This window comes from Parambassis ranga, chromosome 10 (genome assembly GCF_900634625.1).
Source record: "Parambassis ranga chromosome 10, fParRan2.1, whole genome shotgun sequence".
Lineage (NCBI taxonomy): Eukaryota > Metazoa > Chordata > Actinopteri > Ambassidae > Parambassis > Parambassis ranga.
This window is the reverse complement of record NC_041031.1, coordinates 8,047,791-8,073,604: the sequence shown is the minus strand read 5'-3', so window position 1 is coordinate 8,073,604 and position 25,814 is coordinate 8,047,791. Positions and strand designations below refer to the sequence as shown.

General features: G+C 40.7%; 1 protein-coding gene across 1 annotated transcript; it reads left to right on the top strand.

The window, feature by feature from the left end:
• Nucleotides 1–12,069: 12,069 nt before the first annotated feature.
• adrb2a (adrenoceptor beta 2, surface a) lies at nucleotides 12,070–15,706 on the top strand. Its single transcript, XM_028416600.1, has 2 exons — nucleotides 12,070–12,250; nucleotides 12,500–15,706. The coding sequence occupies exon 2, from the start codon at nucleotides 12,500–12,502 to the stop codon at nucleotides 13,754–13,756; it is 1,257 nt and encodes a 418-aa protein (XP_028272401.1). The 5' UTR covers nucleotides 12,070–12,250; the 3' UTR covers nucleotides 13,757–15,706.
• The last annotated feature ends 10,108 nt before the right edge of the window (nucleotides 15,707–25,814 follow it).

Here is a 25,814-nt window from a genome sequence, read left to right as displayed (position 1 = left end):
CAGCTGAGGAAACTCAAGGTGCCAGCCAGGATGATGGTTCAGTTCTACACGGCCATCATTGAGTCCATCCTCACCTCCTCCATCACAGTGTGGTACGCTGGGGCCACTGCCAGGGACAGGCACAGACTGCAGCGTGTTGTGCGCTCTGCTGAGAAGGTGATCGGCTGCAGCCTGCCATCTATCGAGGACCTGTATGTCTCCAGGACTCTGAGGCGTGCAGGTCGGATCACAGCTGACCCTTTCACCCTGGACACGGACTCTTTGAGCCACTCCCCTCAGGCAGGAGGTTACGGTCCATTCGGACCAGAACCTCACGCCACAAGAACAGCTTCTTCCCCTCTGCTGTTGGACTGTTAAACTGTAATTAATGCACTGCTCTGCACTGTCTTCAGAAGGTCACTTTAGTATAGTCACTGCACAATGACGACTATTTGCACTGTTTACTCCATCTTGCACTACTTGCACACGAGTACCACCTCACCGACCCATGTGGTACCTGTTACATTATTACATTATTACACTGTTCCATTCGATCATATAAGGGTCTATGTTTACCATTTCATCTGCACAGTATTTTATGTTCTGTTCATTGTATGTCTGTTACGCCATGTCTGTCATGTAAATTTTGCCTTACTTTAGTTTATTAACTTAATTTTATCTTACTTTTTATCTTATTGCATGTTAATTGTTATATGTTCTTTGTATGCACCAATCACTAAGGCAAATTCCTAGTAATGTGAACCCCCTTCACTTACATGGCAATAAACATGATTCTGATTCTGAAAAAAAAAAAAAAAAAAAAAGATGAAGAAAAGTCCCTGTTCCTTCCCATCAACAGTGTCAGCTCGTCCATTTTGTTGTTAGAGAGAAAAATCCCAGGTAACGGTGTGCGCGTCCCACATCTCCGGAGGCGCACCAGCGCACCAGCTCTCTTCCCTCTGCGCCGGCGTCTCACCTTTTTAACTAAAACGTGTAGTAAATCGGCAGCAGATGCTAAAAAAACTGGTGATAAGTCCACAGGTATGGTAAATCTGATGTTCATGAGCTCTTCTCTGGTGTAAGAGCATGCAGACACACAGTTTGTGCACAAAAACAAACAAAACAGAGCGCACCAAAACACCAGGGCGTCCGTACCCGGCGCCATCTTGATTGTGATCATGTATGCAGGTAACCCTGTTAACCAGGTTCACCCAGGGAACCGTTTCAATGGACTCTTGCTATTCTTAATTCTTAATTCTTAAGGGACCAAAAGTCGTTACTTGTGAGGCTGGAGCAGTTACTACCCAGCAAGCCATGGTCTACCAACGCTCCTGAGAGACCAAGTTACCGGAAGAAGCTAGATGAACGAAAGAAAGTCAAGAAGTCGTTCATTAAGACAACAGCACGTGAAACCAAGAGAAACCCTAAGCAGGTGCCATGTTCTGTATGTGGTGATAAGGAACATGGAGGAAAACTGTTTCGCTGCGAAACCTTCAGGAAGGCCAATCTGTCAGAGAAAAGGTCACATGTGGAAAGGGCGAAAGCTTGTGTAAAGTGCCTGGATGTTCACAAGAGCGACGACATCTGCACTCCAAAGTTTCTCTGCTGGAAGGAGGACTGTAACATAGGTGACACTCTGGCAGATCACCACTATTTCCTCTGTCCGAAAGCACTGAAAAGGAAGGAGACCACTGGGAGGGAAACCGAAACAGAAGAAAACGGAGGACCTCGTGGTCCAGCAGAGGAACAAGAGGCAGTGTTTGCGAGTTAGGAACACTGTAATGTGATGCGCGATAAACTACACTCAACAAAAATATATACGCAACACTTTTGTTTTTGCTCCCATGTTTCATGAGATGGACTTGAAGATCTAAACTTCATTCCAGATACACAATATTACCATTCCTCTCAAACATTGTTCACAAATCTGTCTAAATGTGTGATAGTGAGCACTTCTGCTTTGCTGAGATAATCCATCCCACCTCACAGGTGTGCCACATCAAGATGCTGATCTGACATCATGATTAGTGCACAGGTGTACCTTAAACTGCCCACAATAAAAGGCCACCCTGAAATGTGCATTTTGTTTCTGCTTTATTGGCGGTCTGGGGACTCAGAACCAGTCAGTATCTGGTGTGACCACCATTTGCCTCATGCAGTGCAACACATCTTCTTCGCATAGAGTTTATCAGATTGTCTATTGTGGCCTGTGGAATGTTGGTCCACTCCTCTTCAATGGCTGTGCGAAGTTGCTGGATATTAGTGGGAACTGGTGCACGCTGTCGTATACGCCGGTCAAGCACATCCCAAACATGTTCAATGGGTGACATGTCCGGTGAGTATGCTGGCCATGCAAGAACTGGGACATTTTCAGCTTCCAAGAATTGTGTACAGATCCTTGCAACATGGGGCCGTGCATTATCTTGCTGAAACATGAGGTGATGTTCATGGATGTATGGCACAACAATGGGCCTCAGGATCTCATCACGGTATCTCTGTGCATTCAAAATGCCATCAATAAAATGCACCTGTGTTCTTCGTCCATAACAGATGCCTGCCCATACCATGACCCCACCACCACCATGGGCCACTCGATCCACAACATTGACATCAGCAAAGCGCTCACCCACACGACGCCACACACGCTGTCTGCCATCTGCCCTGAACAATGTAAACCGAGATTCATCCGTGAAGAGAACACCTCTCCAACGTGCTAGACGCCATCGAATGTGAGCATTTGCCCACTCAAGTCTGTTACGGCGACGATCTGGAGTCAGGTTAAGACCCCGATGAGGACGACGAGCATGCAGTTGAGCTTCCCTGAGACGGTTTCTGACAGTTTGTGCAGAAATTGTTTGGTTATGCAAACCAATTGTTTCAGCAGCTGTCTGAGTGGCTGGTCTCAGACGATCTCGGAGGTGAACCTGCTGGATGTGGAGGTCCTGGGCTGGTGTGGTTACTTGTGGTCTGCGGTTGTGAGGCCGGTTGGATGTACTGCCATATTCTCTGAAACGCCTTTGGAGACGGCTTATGGTGGAGAAATGAACATTCAATGCACGAGCAACAGATCTGGTTGACATTCCTGCTGTCAGCATGCCAATTGCACGCTCCCTCAATGCTTGTGGCATCTGTGGCATTTTGCTGTGAGACAAAACTGCACATTTCAGGGTGGCCTTTTATTGTGGGCAGTTTAAGGTACACCTGTGCACTAATCATGATGTCAGATCAGCATCTTGATGTGGCACACCTGTGAGGTGGGATGGATTATCTCAGCAAAGCAGAAGTGCTCACTATCACACATTTAGACAGATTTGTGAACAATGTTTGAGAGGAATGGTAATATTGTGTATCTGGAATGAAGTTTAGATCTTCAAGTCCATCTCATGAAACATGGGAGCAAAAACAAAAGTGTTGCGTTTATATTTTTGTTGAGTGTAGATCCACAGTAACACACTTCTGCTGTACATGCAAAATAAGTCAATAACAAAGAATGATCGTCTAGCTTCTCACTGAACTAAAATGATGTCACCACCCACTCAACCCCCCACTAATGACAATGGCCAGTCTATGGCCACGTTGCATATGTAACAAATATAAATGTGCATAAAAATTCCATTGGGGTTTGTAGGAATAGGGTAGTTGTAAGTGGATTGTAGTCTCACTAATGCTGTCTTCGGAACAAGTACAACTTTCTAGTCTGTCAGCGAAGTCCTATAACAGTGACTTCCTCAATCACCAGGAAATCCCGTCAAAGGCAAGCAGGAACCAGCAGGTCTGATTTTAATCCATGACAACACATTACGCCTTGAGTTTTTGGATGATTTCTGCTGTTGAACCCACCAACTACATCCTGATTAACCCCCGAGGCAAGGGGTCATTGTTCTAGGTTGTCTGGTGTAGCCTGTGGATATCCAGGGAGGTCTGTCTCTACATGAACCTGCTTTCATTAACAATATCTCATCTCTTTTTGGAGGACATAACTTGCACAAAAGCAAACAAATCTTTTGCTGATTAATTTTAGTTGCTACAGACCTGGACATTCGTTTTTATCTAAATGCCAGACAGGAATGTGACTCACTTGTAGCTGCTCATTGTAAAAGGAAAGAGCGGAAACAATCCTGAACAAAATTGGGCAGAGTTGTCAAAGCTAACAACTATGCCAGCTCAGAGGACCCAGGTAATATTCCTCTGGCTAATTCAGTTTTTCTATTAGCCTCAAAAATAAAGTTCAGATCTTAATGAGAAGTTTGTTGAACTGCAAAATAAATGACCACTTTTGAAAATGTCAAAGGATAGAAAAGAGTCGCAGAGGAAGACACTGGAGGGTGTGTGTGTGTTAGCAATGAAAACAAAGTCCACTGAATCGCCACTGAAATGTGCGTACATGTTTTCCATTGTTATCATATTGTTCCATAACAACACTTCTATACGGGCCAGTGGTGTTGCACGCCAGCAACAGAAGAGGGTAAATACTTCCTTGTCATGTGGCTACCCTCTGTCACGTACTTGAACAATATTATCTCCACTGGAAGATTTTCAAAGATAGAGCTACAGCGAGGACACGTGTCGCAATACAGCAAATATGAAACCAATAAAATGTAAAGTACTGGAAAACGCACAATAACTGTGTTAAATTATTCTGACCTCCACGCTTGTTTTCGTGCACTGCTATTAACATACCATAGTTTAATATATCACCACAGGGTGCTTCAGTAGAAAAGGACATTTTATTACAGTATTAAGGAGTGAATGTGAAGAGCTTCATAACTGGTCGACTGTTCCTTCCTGCAGTAAAGTTGACATAAGAGTCTCATTTCTCAGTCTAATGTTGAAAACAGAGCAGAACTGACTGTGATCTGATGTGATCTGAAAGTCTGTCCAGCTGTATCTAAAGGTATTTTGGTGCATATCAATATGCAAAGCAGCTGACTAGTTCTCTCTGTCACTCTGGGGTCTGCTGCTGACCCTCAGGGATAAGTAGTTGTACAATAATCTTACAGTATAGATAAAATTCTAACGAAGCTCTTATTTTCTGAAGCCATCATATGATGTTGCAGCTTGAATGTGTTTTTCTTCTTCTTTGAGGATTTTCTGGAATATGTGAGTACTTGGAAAACGTACATTTTACAGATATTACTCTCACAGTGTTTTTTTTTTTTTTTTTTTTAAATATAACGTTATAATCCGTTATAGTAATGTCACAGATTTCATGCTTCTTTTGTCACATTACTTTTTATTTGAATGGAATGAGGAGGCTGCCTACAGTCTCTGGCCAATTTCAAGCTTCACTGCAATGAACTGCAAAGTCATAGAATTACTTTATTTCCAGTAATAACATTCGAAAGCACCAGAAAGCATGTAATTCTATATAGGGTATCTTTTAAATTTTTTTTTTGAATTATTAGTAACATGCACAGTGATTGAACACTGGAAAAAAATTCTGTCTTTGATCCAGACACCATCTGGTCTTTGTGTGACAGCAGATATGTTCCTCCACAGGAATATAAAACATTCCAGAGAAGCAGAGCAAAGCAATAAAATGCAGTCTACTGTATTTGACATCAGTGTGCCGGCTGGGTGTCTCAGGTAGCAGTTGTCTCAATTTGAGTTCAACTAGATTTAACTTGGTTGTGTTGTGTATGTACACAATCTCTATGTACACATGTACACATGTAGCCGATGGTGTTTACAGACCCTGCTGTTGTGCAGGCCACAGATTCAGTGTGTACATCTTGCTGGCAAATGAGCAGCTTACATTATTTAGATTTGACATCAGGTAGTCATTTAATATTAAAGTTAATATAACGTGTTAAACTTCAAATAGGTCTGTACACTTCAATGAACAAATTAAAGTGTTTACTGGGCAGCAGATGTGCACTTGGCAAAACACCAATGCAGTTTAAAGGGACAGTACATTCCCAAATCAAATCTCCATTGATTGCCACCAGCAAGCCACTGTTTGTGAAAGCGTGACAGGATGCAATCTTGGTAAGATGTGTGCTGGCTTATATGCAATACAGTAGTTCCTACCACATTGCCCAACACAACACCTGTAGATTTTCTGTCATAATTTCTGAAGAGACATTACTATATTGATTTTTATTTTCCTATAATATTTTTCCATATCTTGAATGACAAGCCAAGTGCCATTTACTTTGATTTTATTGATTATAAAGCAGATTTTCCTGCCAGCGTCTCCAAACCTCTCCATCACAACAATTTCAATGAATATCAAACTGCATTAACACAAATATTTTTAATTGGAGTGAACTGTCCCTTTAAAGGTGCAGACAAAAGCAGCTCCAGAAGATAACATTGGAACATGTGTGTAGAGAGACATTACAAAATATCTCAAAGTTAATTTAAATGTGGCTTTCTCACTTAGTGTGATCACTTTGTCTGTGGTTGTTGTAGTCAGGCAGTGTAAACAAATGAGTGTGCTTGTTATGGAGAAATCTTAGCATATTAGCAAAATTACCAATCCTGGGAGTGTTTGGCAGAGTGGGAGATGTGTGGTGCACTCTAACTAGTGATAAATAAGTGATAATTTATCAAGCTTGTTTTGTTTGATGCCATTTAACTGTTTACAGTTTAGACTCTGCCAATGGAATGACAATCTGCCCACTTTATTATCAGTTTTATTGTAACAGAAAGATACAGCTGATGCTCTCTGCCCTTTTTTATCTATCTCGCACTAAAGGCGTCTGAATACACTCTCAACTTCGGACTATTCCAGAGACATAGAAGAGTGCTGCTATTTATACTGTACAAATTGGACGCCTGCCAATTTCACAGTGAGAAACAAAACCAGAGATCCTCTCACGTCTCTTTCTCACTTGACATGGAAAGGGTCAAAAGTTGACTGTTTTCTACCATTAAAACTGTAACAGAAGGTGGCACAGAATAGGCATAGAGCCGTTTGAGGATGTTGTTACTTCCTTAAGTGGCAAAAAGAAAGATATTTGCCCCTAGTGTGTTTATTTGCACATTAATCACTGCAGACATGGGAAGAACAAAGGACTATAATTTCATGGGCCAGCCCTATTCTCAGCTGTCTCACACGAATGTTATGCGAACTACTGTGCAAGATATCTATGGTCATCATGACGTGTTTTGGTTACAGCACTGCTTTAAAATCTGCCTGGAGTCCATGTTCCATAGAAACACAGAGGATATCTGACGATAGGATCAAATGGTAACGCACGATTTCATCTTTTTTTAAAGTCAGGTTAGTTTTTAACATGTGATTAGACTTTTTTTTGTCCAAACTGTACAGATGTGGGCTGATCACAGTCTCTAATAAAGACCTCATTGCAGTTGTTGGTTTTCTGGCACATTCACAGCTTGTGCCTCTGCAGCAAGCAGCCTTAATGGACAAGTCCACACACTGTGCAGTTCAGCCTCTATATAACCTTACCAAATGCCTTTATTATAAATCCATGCAGTCTAAATGAGAAGAATAACGAATCAGTGGATAGGTTAAGAGAGAATTGTTTGCACCCTTTTTTCAAATCCATGAATACAAACTGGGATGAAAAATGTAATGTATTGTATAATGTATTACTGGAAGCCATACAACTGGTCCTCAGATGCCTCTGGTCTACCTGTATTATTCACCATGAAGAGGCTGTCCATTTATTTCAACTTTTATTTACTTTTAACTCTGAAATGGTACCATATCTTTGTGGTACAAAACCCATTTCTTGAGCTACTTTTTTCTGTGTGATAAATGGTTAGATCACTGTTTTTTTCGAAAACCAAAGAGGTCAACTATTTGCTGAATGGCTTAAAGGGTAGACACATATCCTCTCAACGACGGACCGTTACTGCTCGACGATCCTTGACTGCAACAACACATTACGGTAAACCAATAGGTCATCCTGACATGCAACCTTTAGCCTCAGACGTGAGCCTCATACTCTCTGTTACTGTTTCTTTTTGTGTGTCCTTAAGACGGAAGTGACTCTCCAGAGACCAGCCATTCATCTGCACAAGCGAACAGAGAAAGAACTCTGCCCTCCGTCGCTGCCATCAGCAGAGTTTACTGTACATGGTTTGGTTATTGTTTCCATTAACATTGCATTGCCATCCAGGGAAGTTTTTGTTAATCTGTGTTGTTGAAATATATGGGACTTCCTGCTTGAAACAGTAAGTGTGGGTGGAACAAACTTAAACATTTACAAGCTTTTAAACATTGAGATCTGTTATGTGTGCACTCTGAATCATGGCAGGACCCCGTAACATGTGAGTCACAATGGTCAGTGCTCATGAGGACATTTTTTATTTATTTTCTGTACATGTTCTTTTTAGCAGCTACACGCCAAAAGTTGTTGAGTAGTACAGTACAGTGTTTTTACAACCTCTTCCTCTGAACTTTATCACAGACAAATTTGAAGGAACGATAACTTGTAAGCTCAGCTGCTTAGTCTATATATGGTCTGATCTATTCAAAATGTGCTAAATACTTTGATCCTACTGTTTCTGTTTATCTGAACCACACATTGGCTTGGACATTTTCCACTTGCCACAGCCACCCACTTGCTTGCAAGAGCAAACATTTGCACCCCCCCCCCTTTTTATTTTCACAGTTTTTGGTCATACATCTATGTGTTGTTGGGTGGAACTGAACCCATGGTCCCCTAGGAGTCTTTACCACAAAACCAATTAGTGGCCCATGCCCTGGATTAATCCCAAGGAATGCCTTTGTTCCATTGAATTAAGTACAGATGTGATTGACCTCGACCATAATTCCTGGAATCAGACAGAGATGAATTGATTAGGCATGACTTAATATTACATTCATGTGGAAATTAGTTTTCATTTGCACATTATTAACCATTTTTATACTGTAGAAGATGACTACAATGATAAAAGTGTAGCCTGTAAGAGTGGCATCAATCTGCCACAACTAACACCATTAAAATAAATAAATGAGAGAATATAGGTGCACTGATTTTTTTTCTCATGTTCCTGAAACATTTCCTTAGAGCAGCATAGCCTCCAGGTATTGTTTCTTTACAGATTACAAGATAAACATAGTGGAGGGAAGAAGGAGGACCATGTTGGGTCATTAGGTCAACACTACAACTTTCTGTTAAGTGCATTAAATGGTAGACCTAGAGGACAGGAGATGGAGTTATAGCTGCACTCTTTTACTAAACAGGATCCCTGACAGTTGGTGGGGTATCTAAATGTGAAATGGATGTGTCTGGTGACTGGATACAGGAAGGCAGATGTCACAGAGTGAGGAAACCAGTCATGATTAATCAAACATACACACTCACACTCTCCAAAACAGAACCTGGAGAGAAGTTACATTTAAGGTGCGCTGCAACCCTAAAACACCCATGTGCATGAGGTGACTGAGGCGTATCCATGATAATGTGATGCTGGGAAATAAATTGATTAAGAAATCTGACAGCTTAGTTTTAGCAACAGCACAGCATTTGAGGTTATATATTGAGTTATTCAGTTATTCAAGTTTAGGGAGTGTCCCTTATTTACACATCTTTACACATTTACACTTTTACCCAGGGTACAGGGGGTCCCATGTCCAATCACAACCCTTCCTCATGAAAAACACCCGCCAGATAAAGGAGCATGATATATGACATTATCTTATGTGACCGATAAAGCTGCAAATGAGGTGGGTGTCCAGGTTCAAGTGCCCTAAATGCAGCCAGCTGTTTTGTTTTCACACTCAGTTAACTGTACTACTAGTCTGGTGCAGAGTAAACAAAGGTTCATCTGAAAAAAAAAATCCTCTCACAACAAAATGTTTACACATTTTATCTTTCAGTGCCTGAGGACAGGTCAGAAAGTCATCAAAACATTTAATATTTATTCTGTGGACATGACTACTCATTCCTGGAAACCTACCAGCAAAAGTGGTCACGGAACTAAGTATGTACCAAGACGAAAGGTCCCAAAATCAATAGAGTAATTAGCACATTTTATGTTAATCAGCCCCATAGCTGAGTGAGTTTTTACTTAGGGAGGTGGATGGATGGATGGATGGATGGATGGACCTCTAATATAGTGTTACTTAAAGTGGCAATTTGGAAGAGCTCCATTTTGTTCTCTCTGGCAGCCCGGATGGCAGTACAGCAGGTGTGTTTTTAAACCTCACTTCCAAGTGAGCCCGGTCAGACAGCTAACATTTGGCCCCTGCATTGTAGTAATATATCACTACAATGCAGGGGCCAATTGCTGGTCTCTCTCTCTCTATATATATATATATATATAGACACCCATATTTAAGACCCATACCCTGAAAACTACACACCCAGTCATGTGCTATCACATCGTTGTGTTTTATCATTTGGCTATAGAATGTATTTTATACTGTGACTTTAAATTTTACATTTATTTTAATGTCTCATATGTATGTACAATAAATATGTAAATCTTTTTAGTTTTTTTTAAATGGCACTTTGAAGGCCCATGAGAGGAATAAAACATCATAGCATAAGGGTGTTCACGGCTATCTGAGAACCAGAGAATCATCTGATGAATATTGAGCATATGGACTTACGGGTTGGATTTGTTCCTGCGTCATTGGTCGTATGGACTTTTGTGTGGGCTCACTGTGGAGTACATAGATGAAGCACAGTACCTTTGGCATTCATTGAAGGTCAGAGCTCTGGAAACCATCATTATTTCCCTGAGTGAGCTTCCACACAAAAGTTCACTTGTAAGCACCCTGAGAGAAATGAAACCCACTTAACTCAAAGTCATGTTTATATTACATGGTCTATCATGATGGTTATGTTATCAAAAAACACTGTCACCACACACTGTATTCCAGCTAAACTGCCACAACTTGTGATTATTGTAAAAGAACTGGTGAAATTATTACTCTACAAGTTACGCCTACGTGTTTATCTATTAGTGATGGATGTCTGAGAGGGCATTGATCCTTTTAATGCAGTAATCTGTCATGAGCATGACAAGGAATACATGAATGGAGCCTTACAAAGGCAAAGCGCTGGCAAGGGCGTAAGTACTGCAAATATTGGCTGAAAAAAAACAATCTGCAGCACATGCCTTTGCGTTTCTGACCTTGTAAATGATCTAATGTCATTTATTAACTAGTTTATGCTCTATATGAGGTCAATTTTCTCCAGTGATTCCTTTCTTCCCAAATTATCAGAAGTGCAGTAACAGAAGTTTTTCCGCATTGGCAACTATCACAATACATCATACAACTTTGATTCACCTATAACACCTAAATATGCTCCTCTAAATACCCTCAAGAAATAAGTATGTCTTTATATACTGACAGTGACAGTTACTTAGTGGGGAGACATCATGCTGACTCAGTGCAAGTGGGGCTGAGACAGAAACTGCAGCAGAGAAAAATACATCCACATTCAACAGTGGCTGCTCTGTTCTCATGCATTCCCTTTTTTTCATCAGTGTTTCAGCTCCAGTACACATTGTCTTGTATATATTATACTGTTCAGCCTGTATCAGTATTTGAATATCTCTTCACATGTAAAACCTTCTAATGAATAGCTGCATGCAATCCTGGTATATAATGCAAATTTGTCCTTATTCTCAACATACTTGTTTTGATGCAGTGTCAGAGTGTAAAGCCACAATGCCGACCAAATGTAGGGGGTTTTATCTACTTTGAACTACTTCTTTGTAGCATTACATAGGGTGTATAGGCTGCGTTTGTACTCTCTCAGCAGATTCTGTAGTGCAGTGTACATGTAGGAAAGGAAAAAAACAAGGTTTTGTCAGGACAAATGGGGTGGTAAAACTCAAATTTACTGCTGCTTGCCAGTTGGATAAAAGTTTCACCTGTTTTTAATATGGTCCAGACTTACAGTCAAGATCTGTAACCCCCCCTCTGTGCTTGGACAGAACTCAAAGTTTGGACTTAACATTAAACATTCACAATTACAAAATGTAATTGAAACTTAATGTGATTGCAGCTTTTGTCTAATGCAGCCCTGCAGCAGCGACTGCAGGGACAGTCTGTTCAAACTCGCAGTGCTCTCAGCACCCTCCGCAGGCTGGCTCGCTGATTGGCTGAGCACTGGCTGTGATGTCATCACTGCATGTTATAAGGGCTCTGACAAATAGCCTGGGAGACACATTAGGAGAAACACAGCTCAACTGAGAGACTGAGTGAGTGAGACACACGGAGATCAAGAAACGACAGAGAGAGTTAAAAGGGCATGTGATACTAAACCCTTTGCAGGAACTATTGGACATTTTTACTTTGTATGGGAGGCAGGAAACTGAACAACTACCTGTGGAGGTTTGTACTTCTCTTTTTGTCTGACTTTTCTTGAGTGTAATAGGACATAATGAATGTGTTTTGTGGTGTTGTTGCAATATTTTTAGCACTGCTTTTATGTCTATGCTACATTCAAATGCATAAATCATATTTATAAAAACAGCAACATGTTTTTATCAAGCAACTCTTACATTTAAATATTCTATTACATGTAATATTCACTCTGTTCTATGTGTGTGTGTGTGTATTGTCCACATATGGTCTCTTCAGATGGGAAGTACAACCTCCCCAGTGTACCTCAATGCGAGTACAGAGATGACCAACACAACATCAGGCCCAGTTAACAATGAGGACCATTACAGTGAGGCAACAACAATCCTGCTGGGCATGATCATGTCCTTATTGGTTTTGTGCATTGTTTTCGGCAACATCCTGGTCATAACGGCGATAGCCCGCTTTCAGCGTCTCCAAAATGTCACCAACTGTTTCATCACATCCTTGGCCTGTGCTGACCTGGTCATGGGTCTCATTGTGGTTCCTTTCGGCGCCTGCTACATTATCTTTCAGACCTGGCACTTTGGTAGTTTCTGGTGTGACTTCTGGACCGCGACCGATGTGCTCTGTGTGACCGCGAGCATAGAGACTCTGTGTGTCATAGCTATAGACCGCTATTTGGCCATCACCTCTCCCTTCCGGTACCAGTCGATGCTAACCAAGTGCAAAGCTCGCATTGTGGTCGTACTGGTGTGGGTGATTGCTGCCTTGATATCGTTCCTACCCATCCACATGGATTGGTGGGTGTCAGATGATGTTATAGCCCAGGATTGCATTAAGAACAGCAACTGCTGTGAATTTTACACTAACATGGCATACGCCATCACCTCCTCTATTGTCTCCTTCTACATCCCTTTGGTCATCATGGTTTTTGTCTACAGCCGTGTTTTCCAGGAGGCTAAGCGCCAACTGAAGAAGATTGACCAAAGCGTTGGACGTTTTCATAACAGTGACAACATCAACCTAAAAACTCTGGAAGCAAACAATGGGCGTAGCCAAAAAAAAGCTAAGTTTTGTCTGCGGGAACACAAAGCTCTAAAAACGCTGGGCATCATCATGGGCATCTTCACTCTGTGCTGGCTGCCCTTCTTTCTGCTCAATGTGGTGGTGGCCATATGGAAAGTGGAAGACATTGACCTTACCTTTAGGATACTCAACTGGATAGGTTACGCCAACTCTGCCTTCAACCCGCTCATTTACTGCCGGAGTCCTGAATTCAGGTATGCCTTCAAGGAAATCCTTTGCATGAAGAAAAACCGCCTCAGCAACCCGGGACCTGTGAATGGCTACATCTACTCCAGGCACAGCTGGCACAGTGAACATCAAGGGAGGAGCAAGGGCAGCTCAGAAGACAGTGATGCTCATGAGGGATGTCATGGGAAGGCAGCGGGGGTGTGCAGCGTTGTGGACAAAGCAGTGGACCCAAACGGGAATTGCAGCAAAGGCCTGTCGACTGTAACGCCTGTTCTGTAAATGTGGAGCCCTGAGACTTTTTATCCAGATGTGTTTACACTGCTATCATAAACTTTTTTTTTTCCAATTGACTGATAAAGGTAAGGCTATAAAGAGACTGGCACATTCTCTGCAGACTGCTTTCAAAACTGTATTGATCATGTTCAGCTGGGGAAGGGAATTATTTCTGTTCCTCACCAAAAACAGTGTAGGCAGATCATTTTTCCTTTTGTTGCATTGATCACAACTACCTCATCACATCTTTTTAGTGTTTGTATCTTAAAACACACTTTTGTTGTATAAACCTGCTCTCCACAGGACAGCATTTCAGCTGTTTATTCACTCCACTAAATTATGTGGTTTCAGTTGAATTTGTGGTAATGTCTGAGTTCTTGGAGAAACATCCTACTGTTTTATTTGCATGAAAGTGTTTCTGAATTTCAACGTAAACGCTGTTGGAGGCTGTTTATTCCACTTGAGTGCGCCGCTGTGGCACACAGCATTAGGGAATAAATTAGGTGTATAGAGGGGTTTAATGCAACACATTTTTGGTGCTTAGGTTTAAAAAATACATTCCAAATCACCCAAGATCTTTAGTTAGTAGTTTTTTTTTCAATGTCTGAGCATGAGAGATGATCAGCAACAGGTGTGGCAGAGCCTGTCTCTCTCACTCCTCACTGCTCAGCAATGTTGTGAGGCCCTGCTCCTCACTGTAGTGTTTTACAGGCTGTTTGAGTGTCTGTTGCAAGCAGATAGCACCAGAGATATGAGTGTTCTGGGTAATCTACATCAAGCTGAGCAATCTTGCACGTTTGGCTAAATTGTATCAGCTATTATTTCTGACGGTATGCAATATCTTTCAGTGGTTAAGCCGGAGTATTGACCTTTAAAGCTTGCAGCTGTTAGATATATAAATTCCAGTTCCACATTTTTTTGAAGTTGTTGCGTGTCACATCTTGTATTCCTGCTCTGTTTTACTGTCCCTTGAATGCAACAGTAATAGCTGACCCTTTTATTGCAAAAGCCCTGCTTATTTATTATGTTTCATGGTTGCTGTGTATCAGCATGTGCAGTGTTTACTGAAACCAGAGAAGCCGTTTCCTTAGACATGGCACAAGGGTACAAACCACCCATAATAATAAACAGTGCGTCAAAATAGCTAAGTGATAACAAAGTTCCAGGCCGGAGACGTGGCGGTAGTGACCACTCATGCCAATAAACAGAGATGAGAGAAACTGTGCTCCTGAATAATGCACCTTTGTCACTGCCCCCTGACATTTCCCAGAGTCTCTTCAGAGTACACGGATGTCTACGTCTTTATAGGACTGGCCTAACATTTGGATAAGGAATCCACAGAACAGTGTCTCAGCTGTTCCAGTTTCAGTCAGTTTCAGTCAGTCTTCTTCAGACGCTTTGTTGATATGCAGTCACCAGGAAACGCCTCAAATCCAGCTGAGCCCAGTTCAATAAACATGAATAAATACATTAGCAGTGCTGTTTATCCTGAGAATCAGATAACATCATAGGAAAACAACACTGAAAAAAGATTGGTAGATTACCAAGTGCACAGTTTCCAATTTACAGATTGCAATGAGATCCAAAGGGCCAACCTGAAATTAGTCTTTCTATTCACCCATCTTTAGATAACAGTCTCTTGGGAATGTAATTTGTTTTTTTCACATGAGCTTTAACAGAGGCTGAGTATTGCATGCAGGACTTTAATTGCAGAATTTACACTCGTTCCCCACGCTAAATGGCTTGCAATATTAGTCTAAGGAGGAGTAATGTAAGTTGCAACCCCTTTCCCCGGTCAGTTTGGCAGTCCCTAGTATGTTCTGATCAAAGTGACAGCACACTAAATGTAGCTACTGAAGACGGGAGGGGGACCATGGATTATCTGCCAGTCTAAATCTGTGTTAGTGACCTGCGTTTTAGTGCATGTAGCCGCATGGAGAGAGGTCAGCTGACACCGTAAAAAAACTGTGAACTTTGTTCCCTCAGTGGGATCTCTACGTACTGTATGGCCAGGTTTGGTCAGCACTGTTGTCACAGACCTTAGGAATAGACGTAAATTATGGAGTCATCATGCGTCAACGTTCACCATGTGAAAAACAAGCTCTCCTGCATGTTGATCTTTTCCTGTTTTCCTTTTTTTAATGGATTTACAGCAAAGTAAATGTGCAGGGGGTTAAATGTCATAACAAATGTTCTTCAGCTGTTTTTTTTTGCTGTAAAGCAGCAACACAAAACTGATGAAGATATCTGACCAAGTTTTTGATATGCTGTATTGAATTCACTCTCATTTAACTGATGCATTGGAGCTAAAGTTGTCTTTAAAAAAAAACAAAGTCTGTGTCTAACACATGTAATTTTAAAAGCACTGCGCAAGTGATCGTTTGCATGTCTGGTATGTGCTTGTGGTGATGTGTTTGTGGACTTTCGTGCCATTTCCTTTCAAAGTGTTCTGTTTAGGCCCAAGTGGAGTGTGTATATCCACACTGCTCCCTCCTGGTAGTGGCCTATCCTTGCACCTCGGCTGTCACAGTTATTAACGGTTACTGTTTCATCGATACGCCTGCATAATAAGGAATGTAAATTATGCCTTCACCAGCCCACTGCTGGAGGACACAACTCTGTTATGTGCAATGACTCTTGAATGATTAGCTGACACTTCTACATTCCAAGCACAGCTGATGGTTTGGAACCATACATTATGCATACTGATGCATACAGTGTACAGTGAGTCCTCAGCTAAAACAAAAAAGGGTCTATAAGAGAAGTCTTAAGGGATGTACCGCAATGTGGCATATTACACATGTTTTCAGCATTGGATTAACAAATGTAATATTGTCTAATTTTAGGTAGACTAATGTCACTGACCCTTTAAAACAATGCTCCACAAAATCAACTGCCTCATGGTTTAGACATCATTCACTATTTAACTTAAAGCCGCACTGCATTGCACTTTTCATGGAACATTCGCAGAGATTCTGAACAACCAAATGCATGTTTGAGTTCACGACCTGTAAACATTTTTGCCTGTTCACTTGTACAATAATATTTTTGTGGAAGTTCTTTTTCCTGTCTGCAACTCCAAATAAAGAGTCACAAGAAAAGACGGCTGAGCTTCTCTGCACAGTTTGGACATGGTGATAAATTGATGTATGTAAATGTGAATTTTCTATGAATGTTAAATATTGCTTCAGCTGCCATAAATGTGAACTTTTATTTTTTTATTTGTGGCCAGAGTGAAAAAGTTATCACTCAGCTGAATGTTTACTTCATGTTTGCAAGCTATTTTCGCACAACTTCTTGTCACTGTTTGTTATAGGGTACTGAAACCTGTGGTGTCCTGTGGTATTTATTATAAAGAAACAAGTGTATGTGATGTAACATTTGTATTGGAATAAATTATGTACATGTTACATGTAACGTCCTGATTAATGTGTCCTTTATAATCATTACATTGTACAGCAGTCAGCAGTAGATTAAAAAGACAGATATGAGCCGTCTGCATGCAGCAGCAGCAGCATGGGTGCTGACAGCAGTGTGGTCTGTTTAGGCATGGGAAAGCCATCAGCATGTCATCCGGATGGAATGATGGACAGGAAGGAGATTCTGCAGAAAATGTTTCCACTCTCCCTCTAAAACTGCCCAGTGCGCCGAGCAATCATAGATTAAACAGAGCACCTAATTCTATTTCAGATATCCAAAGGGAGGAGAACAGCAGAGATAAATAGGGCCATAAAAATGTCTTAAAATTTGGCACTTGGTCAAAATAGAAAGCATTTTTTCAAGTTTCCCTCAAGGATTAAAAAAAGTTCAGCATTGTATGGTACATTAAAAACTATATCTTGCTCTGTACAGTTACACACATAGTCACCAGAGTGGAAACTGTTATTGTGAATTTAGCCCTATACGCCCTCTGAGGTCTGATGAAACTGCTGCAAATGTTAAGCCAATTATCTTACCTCCAGCAGCAGCAGTGCACTTCCCTGTTGTGTGGGTGGACTTGGATGCCCAATCAGAGTGTAGGCTAACCTTAGCAACTCTGCTTTGTGTTTGTAAAAAGAACAGAAACTAGAGCTCTTATTTTGCAACGATGACTTATCTCATGATGAGAAAACCTTCAAAGGGTTAACTGTTACTATAAAGGCAGTGGCACGCAGATCCTCCCTGAGTTACATGTTAAATTTCTTTTTTTATTTAAAAAAAAATAAAAACATTTCTATTTTTTAAGACACAGTATTTTGGTATTATGTTTTATGTGGCACAGTTTCCTGACAGTACACAGAGGAGACAGAGTGAATTGAGAGACCTCAGTTTAGTTTCACACTTTCTCCATACTTTAAATACTCTGAATAACTTTGCTTCCTCACAAAACAATGCTGTTTCTCATCAATTCGACTTTTTACCTAAAGCCTTTTGGCATTAGCCTCAGTATTAGCATGAGACTATAACCATAAAAGGCAAGTTAAAATGCCTTTTATAGTGGATTATTTCAGGTTTAACAAGCTGGAAACACTGGAAGGTCAAGTAAGATGCTGTTTCAAACAAGAAATGCTTCTAATGAATCAGCTGCAGAAGAAGACACAGCAGATCATTGTAGACTCAAGAAAAGATGGCTGCTATTGTCTCAGGGGTCCATTGTTTTCGACAATAAAATTTGATGGTATTCTAAGAGTGCCTAACAAGAGTGTAAATCCTGCGAACCAGCGATCAAAGTGTTTAGCCAATAATTGATCGAAAGAGTGCACACTATAGTCTGTATACTCTGGACTGCCCTTAGTCTAAGCTAAACAGTGTTCAGAGCACAAGTTACAACATTTGAAGAAACCTGGAAAAAGATGCTATAATTCAGGTATTTCATTTTATTCACATTTTATTTATGATTGAATCCACGTGTGGATCCTCTATTTCATCTTTGCAGCTTCACATTTCAATTTTAGTTCAAGCCATGTCAAATGTTCTGTATCTGTTAAGGGGTTTCGATGTGAGCAAAGCTAAGCTGCTGGGATGTGGGAAGGCGTATGTCTGTGAGATTTTAATATTGACATAAAAACAACTTTAAAAGTCACTCCCAACATTGTTCTCAGGCCTTCCAATAACTCCGTGCTCCATGGTCATATCTATCATCAAACTTCAAGGAGCTGAGATTCTTAAGAGTGAGAAAAAAAGGCAATTTTCCCATAGCTAGACCTACCATGTTGTCAGAGTAGAAAATAAAGCACCAGGGAGGGAGAGCTGTATGGAAAGATGGGGTCTGTTTCAAGGCGGGATGACTATTTTCTCAGTGATATTCTGCATGCAGGGTGTGAGAATGTGAAAACATTGTCTGATAGATCGATATGTCCCATGGCACTTACATGGTAACTACAGTGACCAAGGCACCATGATGTCTGGAGTCCCCTTGTTCCCAAAAGGCCTTTTAAATATGTATTTGAGAGTGTGTGAGTCTATGTGCGGGCGCATCTGAAATCTGTCCACATCTGAAAAAGTAGCTCCACCCGACCTGAGGTTAGAAAAGCAAATATGGCAAAGATGTTTCATGTTCAATGCCAAAGTAAATGCAATGAAAATAATCTTTCAAACATGTCCGATAGTTTTGTCACTACCACGTCACCATTATCTCGTGGATAAAAGTGCATCAGTGCTGCCAGATGAGAAAGTGAGTACATCCCATTGAAATTATGGGCTTTTTGTGTAAGCATAAGGATAAATGTCATTCTGTTTGACAAGTAAATGCAACTTTAGCCTCAGAGTGTTGAGCCCTTTTAGCTGAAATATTATTATTATTACTAATATAGTTTTCAGCTGCAAAATGAATGCACACTGATGGGCTTTGTTTTCATTTTCCATTACTTTCCATGTTACTTTCCATGGTTTTTTTTGTTTCTTTTGGGGCTGCTGCTTGGCAGAGACGGACATGTGTTTAGGATCATTGTGCTGCTGATAGGTCTGCTCCCAGTTTAACCTATTATCCTCATCTACTCTTTGACATGATCCAGAATTCATAGTTTTATCAGTGACTGGAAGCTGCCTTATCCCAGGGGTCAGTGAAGCAATCACAGACCACAACAACCAGCAGGCTTCAGCGCCAGTGTGAGGTTCTTCCCGTTCCACTTCTTAGAGATTTTTTGGTGGAGCAGCATTAACTCGTAATCTACACCTCTTGCAGACGACTTTCCACACAGTGAATGGATCCATTTCTCACTACTCTTCTGAAGCACTTAAACAGCTGTTAATTATTGACACGATGACATCACACAGTACAAAATGAAAGAAAAAAAGTACAGCCTCAGTGTCAGTGCCCTAAATAAGAGGTTCCACCTGTCAGTCCTTCATAAGGGGTCTAATCACTGGCAACTTATCTGAGACACCTGATTCCAATTTGATGTACTCATCACAGACTTGAATATCACAAGGCGTGTTTAGACACATGTATTTACGTATATCACACATGAAAGCAGGAGAACGCGCGTTCTACACCATGAAACACGGGGTAAAATATTTGGGGATGTGGCGATAAAGGAGGTCACAGTAAAAGAAACAAATCAATGTATGTACGGCCGGTGTTGTAAATCATTTGGAAGATATCAATGACACTGAAGGGATGTTAATGATGTACAATAAAAAAATGTAGGGGTCAAGGGTTAATTACAAGCAGCGGTGCACACTCTGAGACCCATGACCGTGAGAGTAACAGGCCAACAGCAGCCCTTTATTTTTCCTTCTAAAGCTCTTCTCAAGGCTGTGTCACACCAGGAACATCTGACACAAGTTGCCAACGCTTCCTCTTCCATAAGAGTTTAAACAGCAGTTTCTATTCCTGCATTAGAAAGACTACACTGTAAACTTCTTACTGACATGAACAACATTAGGGATGATGCAGGTTACTTTCATAGATTTCTATCATCTTTGATGTGGGCTCCAAAGATTTTCTGGTTTCATGCAGCCGCTCTCCCTCCCTGACTCTCTCTTTGCATGCCTGCTTCTGTGTGTGTGCTTAATTGCAGGAGTAGAGACAGGTGTATGTTGGAGCCATCACAGCTGCACTATATCACAACCATCAAGCCCACTGCACTATGAATGCGGTTCAGTCTCGTGCAGACTTAATGACTCTGCTTCTCCCTCCTGGGCCTCCTGTTTGTCTGATCCCTGTACTGGCTGAACTCTCCGCCATCCCTGTGTCCTTCTTTGGCCAGTCTACTTCTTACTTAACCTGGCTTTAACACAGGCCTTAGGCTCAAGCTTCACTCTTATGTTTTCTGCTAATAGTTCCGGTTTGCAGGTCTCCAGCTCTCCCTGTCCAGCCCTTATTGTTTTCCTGCTGCCAGCATCATGTTAGCCCCTCTCTGCCCAGTCCATTCCCACGGTTTACCTTGCCAGCCCTTCGTGCTGCCACATGACAGATGTTGAGCCTCTACTCTAAGTCTCATTTTTCTTTTTCTTTCTTTAATATTTAGAGGGGCTCTAGATTATTTTTTTCTCTCCTGAAAATATGTGAGGAAAACACTCCACTGATCTCCTTAGAACAGACACTTTCACAAACCGCACACATCTGTTTGTGGTTTATGGCTGTGGTTGACAGGAGGTCAGGAGAGTTGTCTTAACTGAGCATGCAGGTGGTCACATATAATAAGTTCACTGCTTTCAGCCTCTTTTTTCAAGTTTTCTTCTTTTTTTTCTTTTCTTTCTTGCTAATGATGGAAGAGATGCAGAGTAATAATACCATGTAAATGTGCCTGAGCTCTGTCTTTTACTTTCTCCTATAATGGTGCAATTATCCGACAAAAGAACAGTCATACTTTGCTTCAAAGTAATCAATTTGACTCTGAGCAAGCTCCGGTCTATTGTATTCTCAATGGTGAGTTTATTGAAGTGAAACCCATGTCACTGTTAGACTATGTAATGCTGCAGCATACTGTAATCTAAACTGGAGGAAATAAACGAGAGTACATTTATTATCCATAGACACATGCTGGAATCCATGTGTATTAAATGTGCAAAAGGAAAATTTCACAGCTGATTGTGTAGTGTCCTAACTAGTGTGGAAAGTCGGAGCTTTGACCTGGCCTCACTGTCGCAGCCCTTTGGCACTACAGTAATCTCCCCCTGAGCATTCTCTGACATGACAATGACGCTCGAGGCCTAATATGGTGCTACAGATATGGGTATAATGCGAGCGAGGTCACTGGGTAACAAGTGTCTAGGAGTGTGTGTTTATGTGTATGGCTCATGGTTAGTGTCCGGTGGCAAAGAAGTATCCAGCACGACTCAACAGAGGAGCACAGGATGTCAAATGGAAGCTATGAGCTGTAGTTACAACACACCACGGGCCAATAGTAAATGCTTACTGTATCATGGGCAGTGCATTCCATCAGACTTGTCAGCAGCTGTACCTCTATATGAATTCTATAGCGCCACATGTTTTTTTTTTGTTATTTTACATAAAACAGTGACAAAAACAACACAAAAGAGAAAAGACTAAGACTGATGGCAGACATCATGTTGTATTTTATGTACCAATTCAAATGCAGGAAACTTGCAGACACTGTTTTTGTCAATGACCATGGACATTTACAGTTTCAAATCTATGTCATGTCCAGTTCCTGTCAGCATGAAGCTCTTCTAATAAAATTTGTATAGGCAGAGAGACACCGGAGTAAATCCAAGCTTTCATCACTAGCTGCTGTGGTTTTATTCATCTCGACCTTATTGAGGTTACAGGAGGGAAGTAATAGCACGGGAAGCTCAGTTTGCTGAAGGAGCGTCTCTGCTGGAGCAGTGACTTTGCTTAATATAATAGAGTGAGCACACAGTCTCCAATCAACTATGATGGGACTAACTGAAGAGTGGTAATGGTATGCATGTGGGGAGAGTGTGTGTGTGTGTTGGTTGTGGTTAATGTAAAACTCATTCAACTGTTTCAACAGTCAATGAGATTATAGGCAGAGAAGAGTTATTATCCTATATCCTAGGAGAGGAGAGAGGTGGAATGAAGAAGGACAAGGTAGAAGGGCAGTATGGCTGTGTGTGTGTGTGTGTGTGGTTCGTCTCTAGGATACCATGGGTGCATGATGTAAATATTTAGCATGGGGCAGTTTCTTACAAACATATATGGCTTAGTAACCTTGTCCTAATATTATTTAATTATTTACTAATCATTTACAAATGATGCACAGCTTAGTTCCGGTATATTAACATAGCATATAGCATTTACAAACATAGTAATCATTTTCAACATAGCATCTGTTAAAAATCTACAAACATATGTTTTTCATTTCTGCAGGGCTCTGGCAGCGCTCCTTCTGTTCCTCCTTGCACAAAGCAGGAGGTAGCGGTCCTGCTGCTGGGTTGTTGCCCTCCTATGGCCCCCTCCACATCTCCTGGTTTACTGGCCTGTCTCCTGGAGTCTCCCCCTTGCTCTGGACACTGTGCTGACAGACACAGCAAACCTCCTTGCCACAGCTCTCATTGATGTGCCATCCTGGATGAGCTGCACTACCTGAGCAACTTGTGTTGGTTGTAGACACCACCTCATGCTACCTCTAGGGGCGAGAGCACTGACAAAATGCAAAAGTGATCAAACATCAGGCAGAAAGGATGAGAGCAGAGAAATGGTCTGTGGTCAGCAGCTGCAGAACCTCTCCTTTATAGGGGCTGTATATATATATGTATATATACATATATATATACCGTATACTGCATTTTGTATTTTTTGCATTTCTGCCTTTTCTGTGGTTATATCAACATTTTTATAATGTAAAATATTTACATTGTTGACAGTTATTTTTTAAAACTGTTTAGAAAATGTCAAATTTGAATTATGTTTTGATCCTCCATAAATGTGTACAGGTTGTTCTCGCAGCTGAAGTTAAACTGTGACAAATAGGCTATGTTACCAATTATGTAATGAGAACTCTGGTGCTGGCCAGTAAGCTCATCTAAGCTGTCAGCCTGGTGCAGTAACTCTGCTTGGATCATTAGCACTAATTTGTTATGGTGTGACTGTGATTCCAGTAAGAGGCTGCAGAGATGCTGTGAAAGCCATTATTGCACAAATAAGAAACAATTTTGGTCAATTTACCAGTTTTTAAGGACATATTTAGCCTGCAGTTCAAAATGAAAGCACAACAGCATACATTTTAAAACCTTAGATTTTACTTTTATGTCAAGTTAAATATGTTGATGAAGATTCTCAGTCATCCAGGTTATCATATGTAGAGAAGATTGCTTCAATCTTCTCTACGTCAAGTTAAATAGTCAAGTTAAATAGTCAAGTTAAATAGTCAAGTTAAATAGTCATGGTGCAGTCCATCACAGATAACATTTAAAATTTAAACATTTAAAACATTTAAATTATATGTGTGTTGCACCTTTATGTGAACTTATAATATTGGAATACATCTTACATCCAAATGATTATACACACTGAACCCTGGGTTAACTTGGGGTTAACTAGTTTGTTCTAAGCAACTTATATGTATTAATTTACTTTTTTTGCTGGGGTTTTTAATCTCCACGTGTATTGTTTGGCTTTCAAATGTTGTTTATTGGTGTAATTTTTGGGTCACATGAGATTATACAACCTTGTGTTTTTCTGCTGTTGATATTAATGAGCTTCTGTAGCTCCACATAAGTATTCAATGGAGCGCACAGTGTAAACTTGTGAAATCCCTAAAGATCGCTTGAAAGTAACCCTGGGAATACTTAAAAAGGAAGAACAATTCAGTGCCTGTTTGAGTGCAGTTGGACATGTTTTGAACTAAACTCTTGTCTTCAGGGAAGGAGAAGAAGGTATGAAGCATTATTTAGCATGCAGATCATGTTCGGACTAAATGGCTGGATACTATTGTGATGCAAACTCATCCAATGGAAAAACACACACACACACTTTCTTCTTTCTCTATAATCATCACGGATCACCCTGAACATGCTCTTTATGAAGCAAAGGCCAAAATGTGACTGAGAGGACACACTTTCCACTCTCCTGAGCCTGGACTGCTGCCACTCTCGGGCAGGTGATGGAAATCTATGTCTGCCTGTTGGAAAGAGTTGTATTTCTCTGCCCATCTCTGGCAACGATGAAAACCACCATGATGGCTTCTACTGTGGAAGGAGAACAACAAAAAAAACCTGCGTAATACTGCCCTCTTGTGTTTTACATAAATATGTAATCATCATGTAGTCATTTGGAAAAACACGTTTTTTTTTTACTGTTCTTGCATTGGATAGTTTAATTTATGCTCTGTCTGCTCCACCTTATTTGTCTCCTTCAGCATCTTGTTACCTTTCCCCTGTCTGTCTTTGTCAGTGTATGAACCAGTTCAGTTGTATTTTGCTTCCACATATAGGTTTTTTTAAGTGCTGCCATGTTTGATGTTTGCTGGTTACTTTTAAACATCAAAGAGCATTTGAAACATTTTGACCTCAGTTATTTTATTATATTATATTATATTATACAGCACTGCTTTTGGCAGAGACTTATAAGAAGTATGTGACCACCTGAGGGGAAGGTCCCTTTTTATTGGGGGATTTTTTTAGGAAAAGTGAAGAGGATGTGATACTGAGTCACGTTTTTTTTTTTCACCATTTGAAAAGAAAAAAGAAGGGACAACTCTTAACCATGGAATCAAAGAAGATATTGATCACCACGAGAAAAAATAATCAGATAATAAAAGAAAACACAGAGGGTTGACAGGCTGTATTGGTACAGCTGGGTCCTTCTCCACTTTTGTTTTCTCACTCTTATCCTCAGTCTGAACCTCAGCACCTTTAATTTAGCAGCATGGATTTCAGGAATGTAACACTTAACTTGAGCTAATTTATCAATCTCTGCATCCCCACAGGAATCAAATGTGGTAGCTTAAACAGCCCTGCCTGTGTGTGGTTGTGTCCATGATTCTTTAGTAATAATAATAATTACTAAATAACTAATAATAGTAATAATAATATTCTCCTTGTAAACATGATTGAAAGAAAGCTCATTTAATGCTTTTTATCTCTCGGTGAGAATGAGAATGAGCATGCTACATTTTGTACATTTCACTTATTACATTGAGGAGTTTTTTTTTAG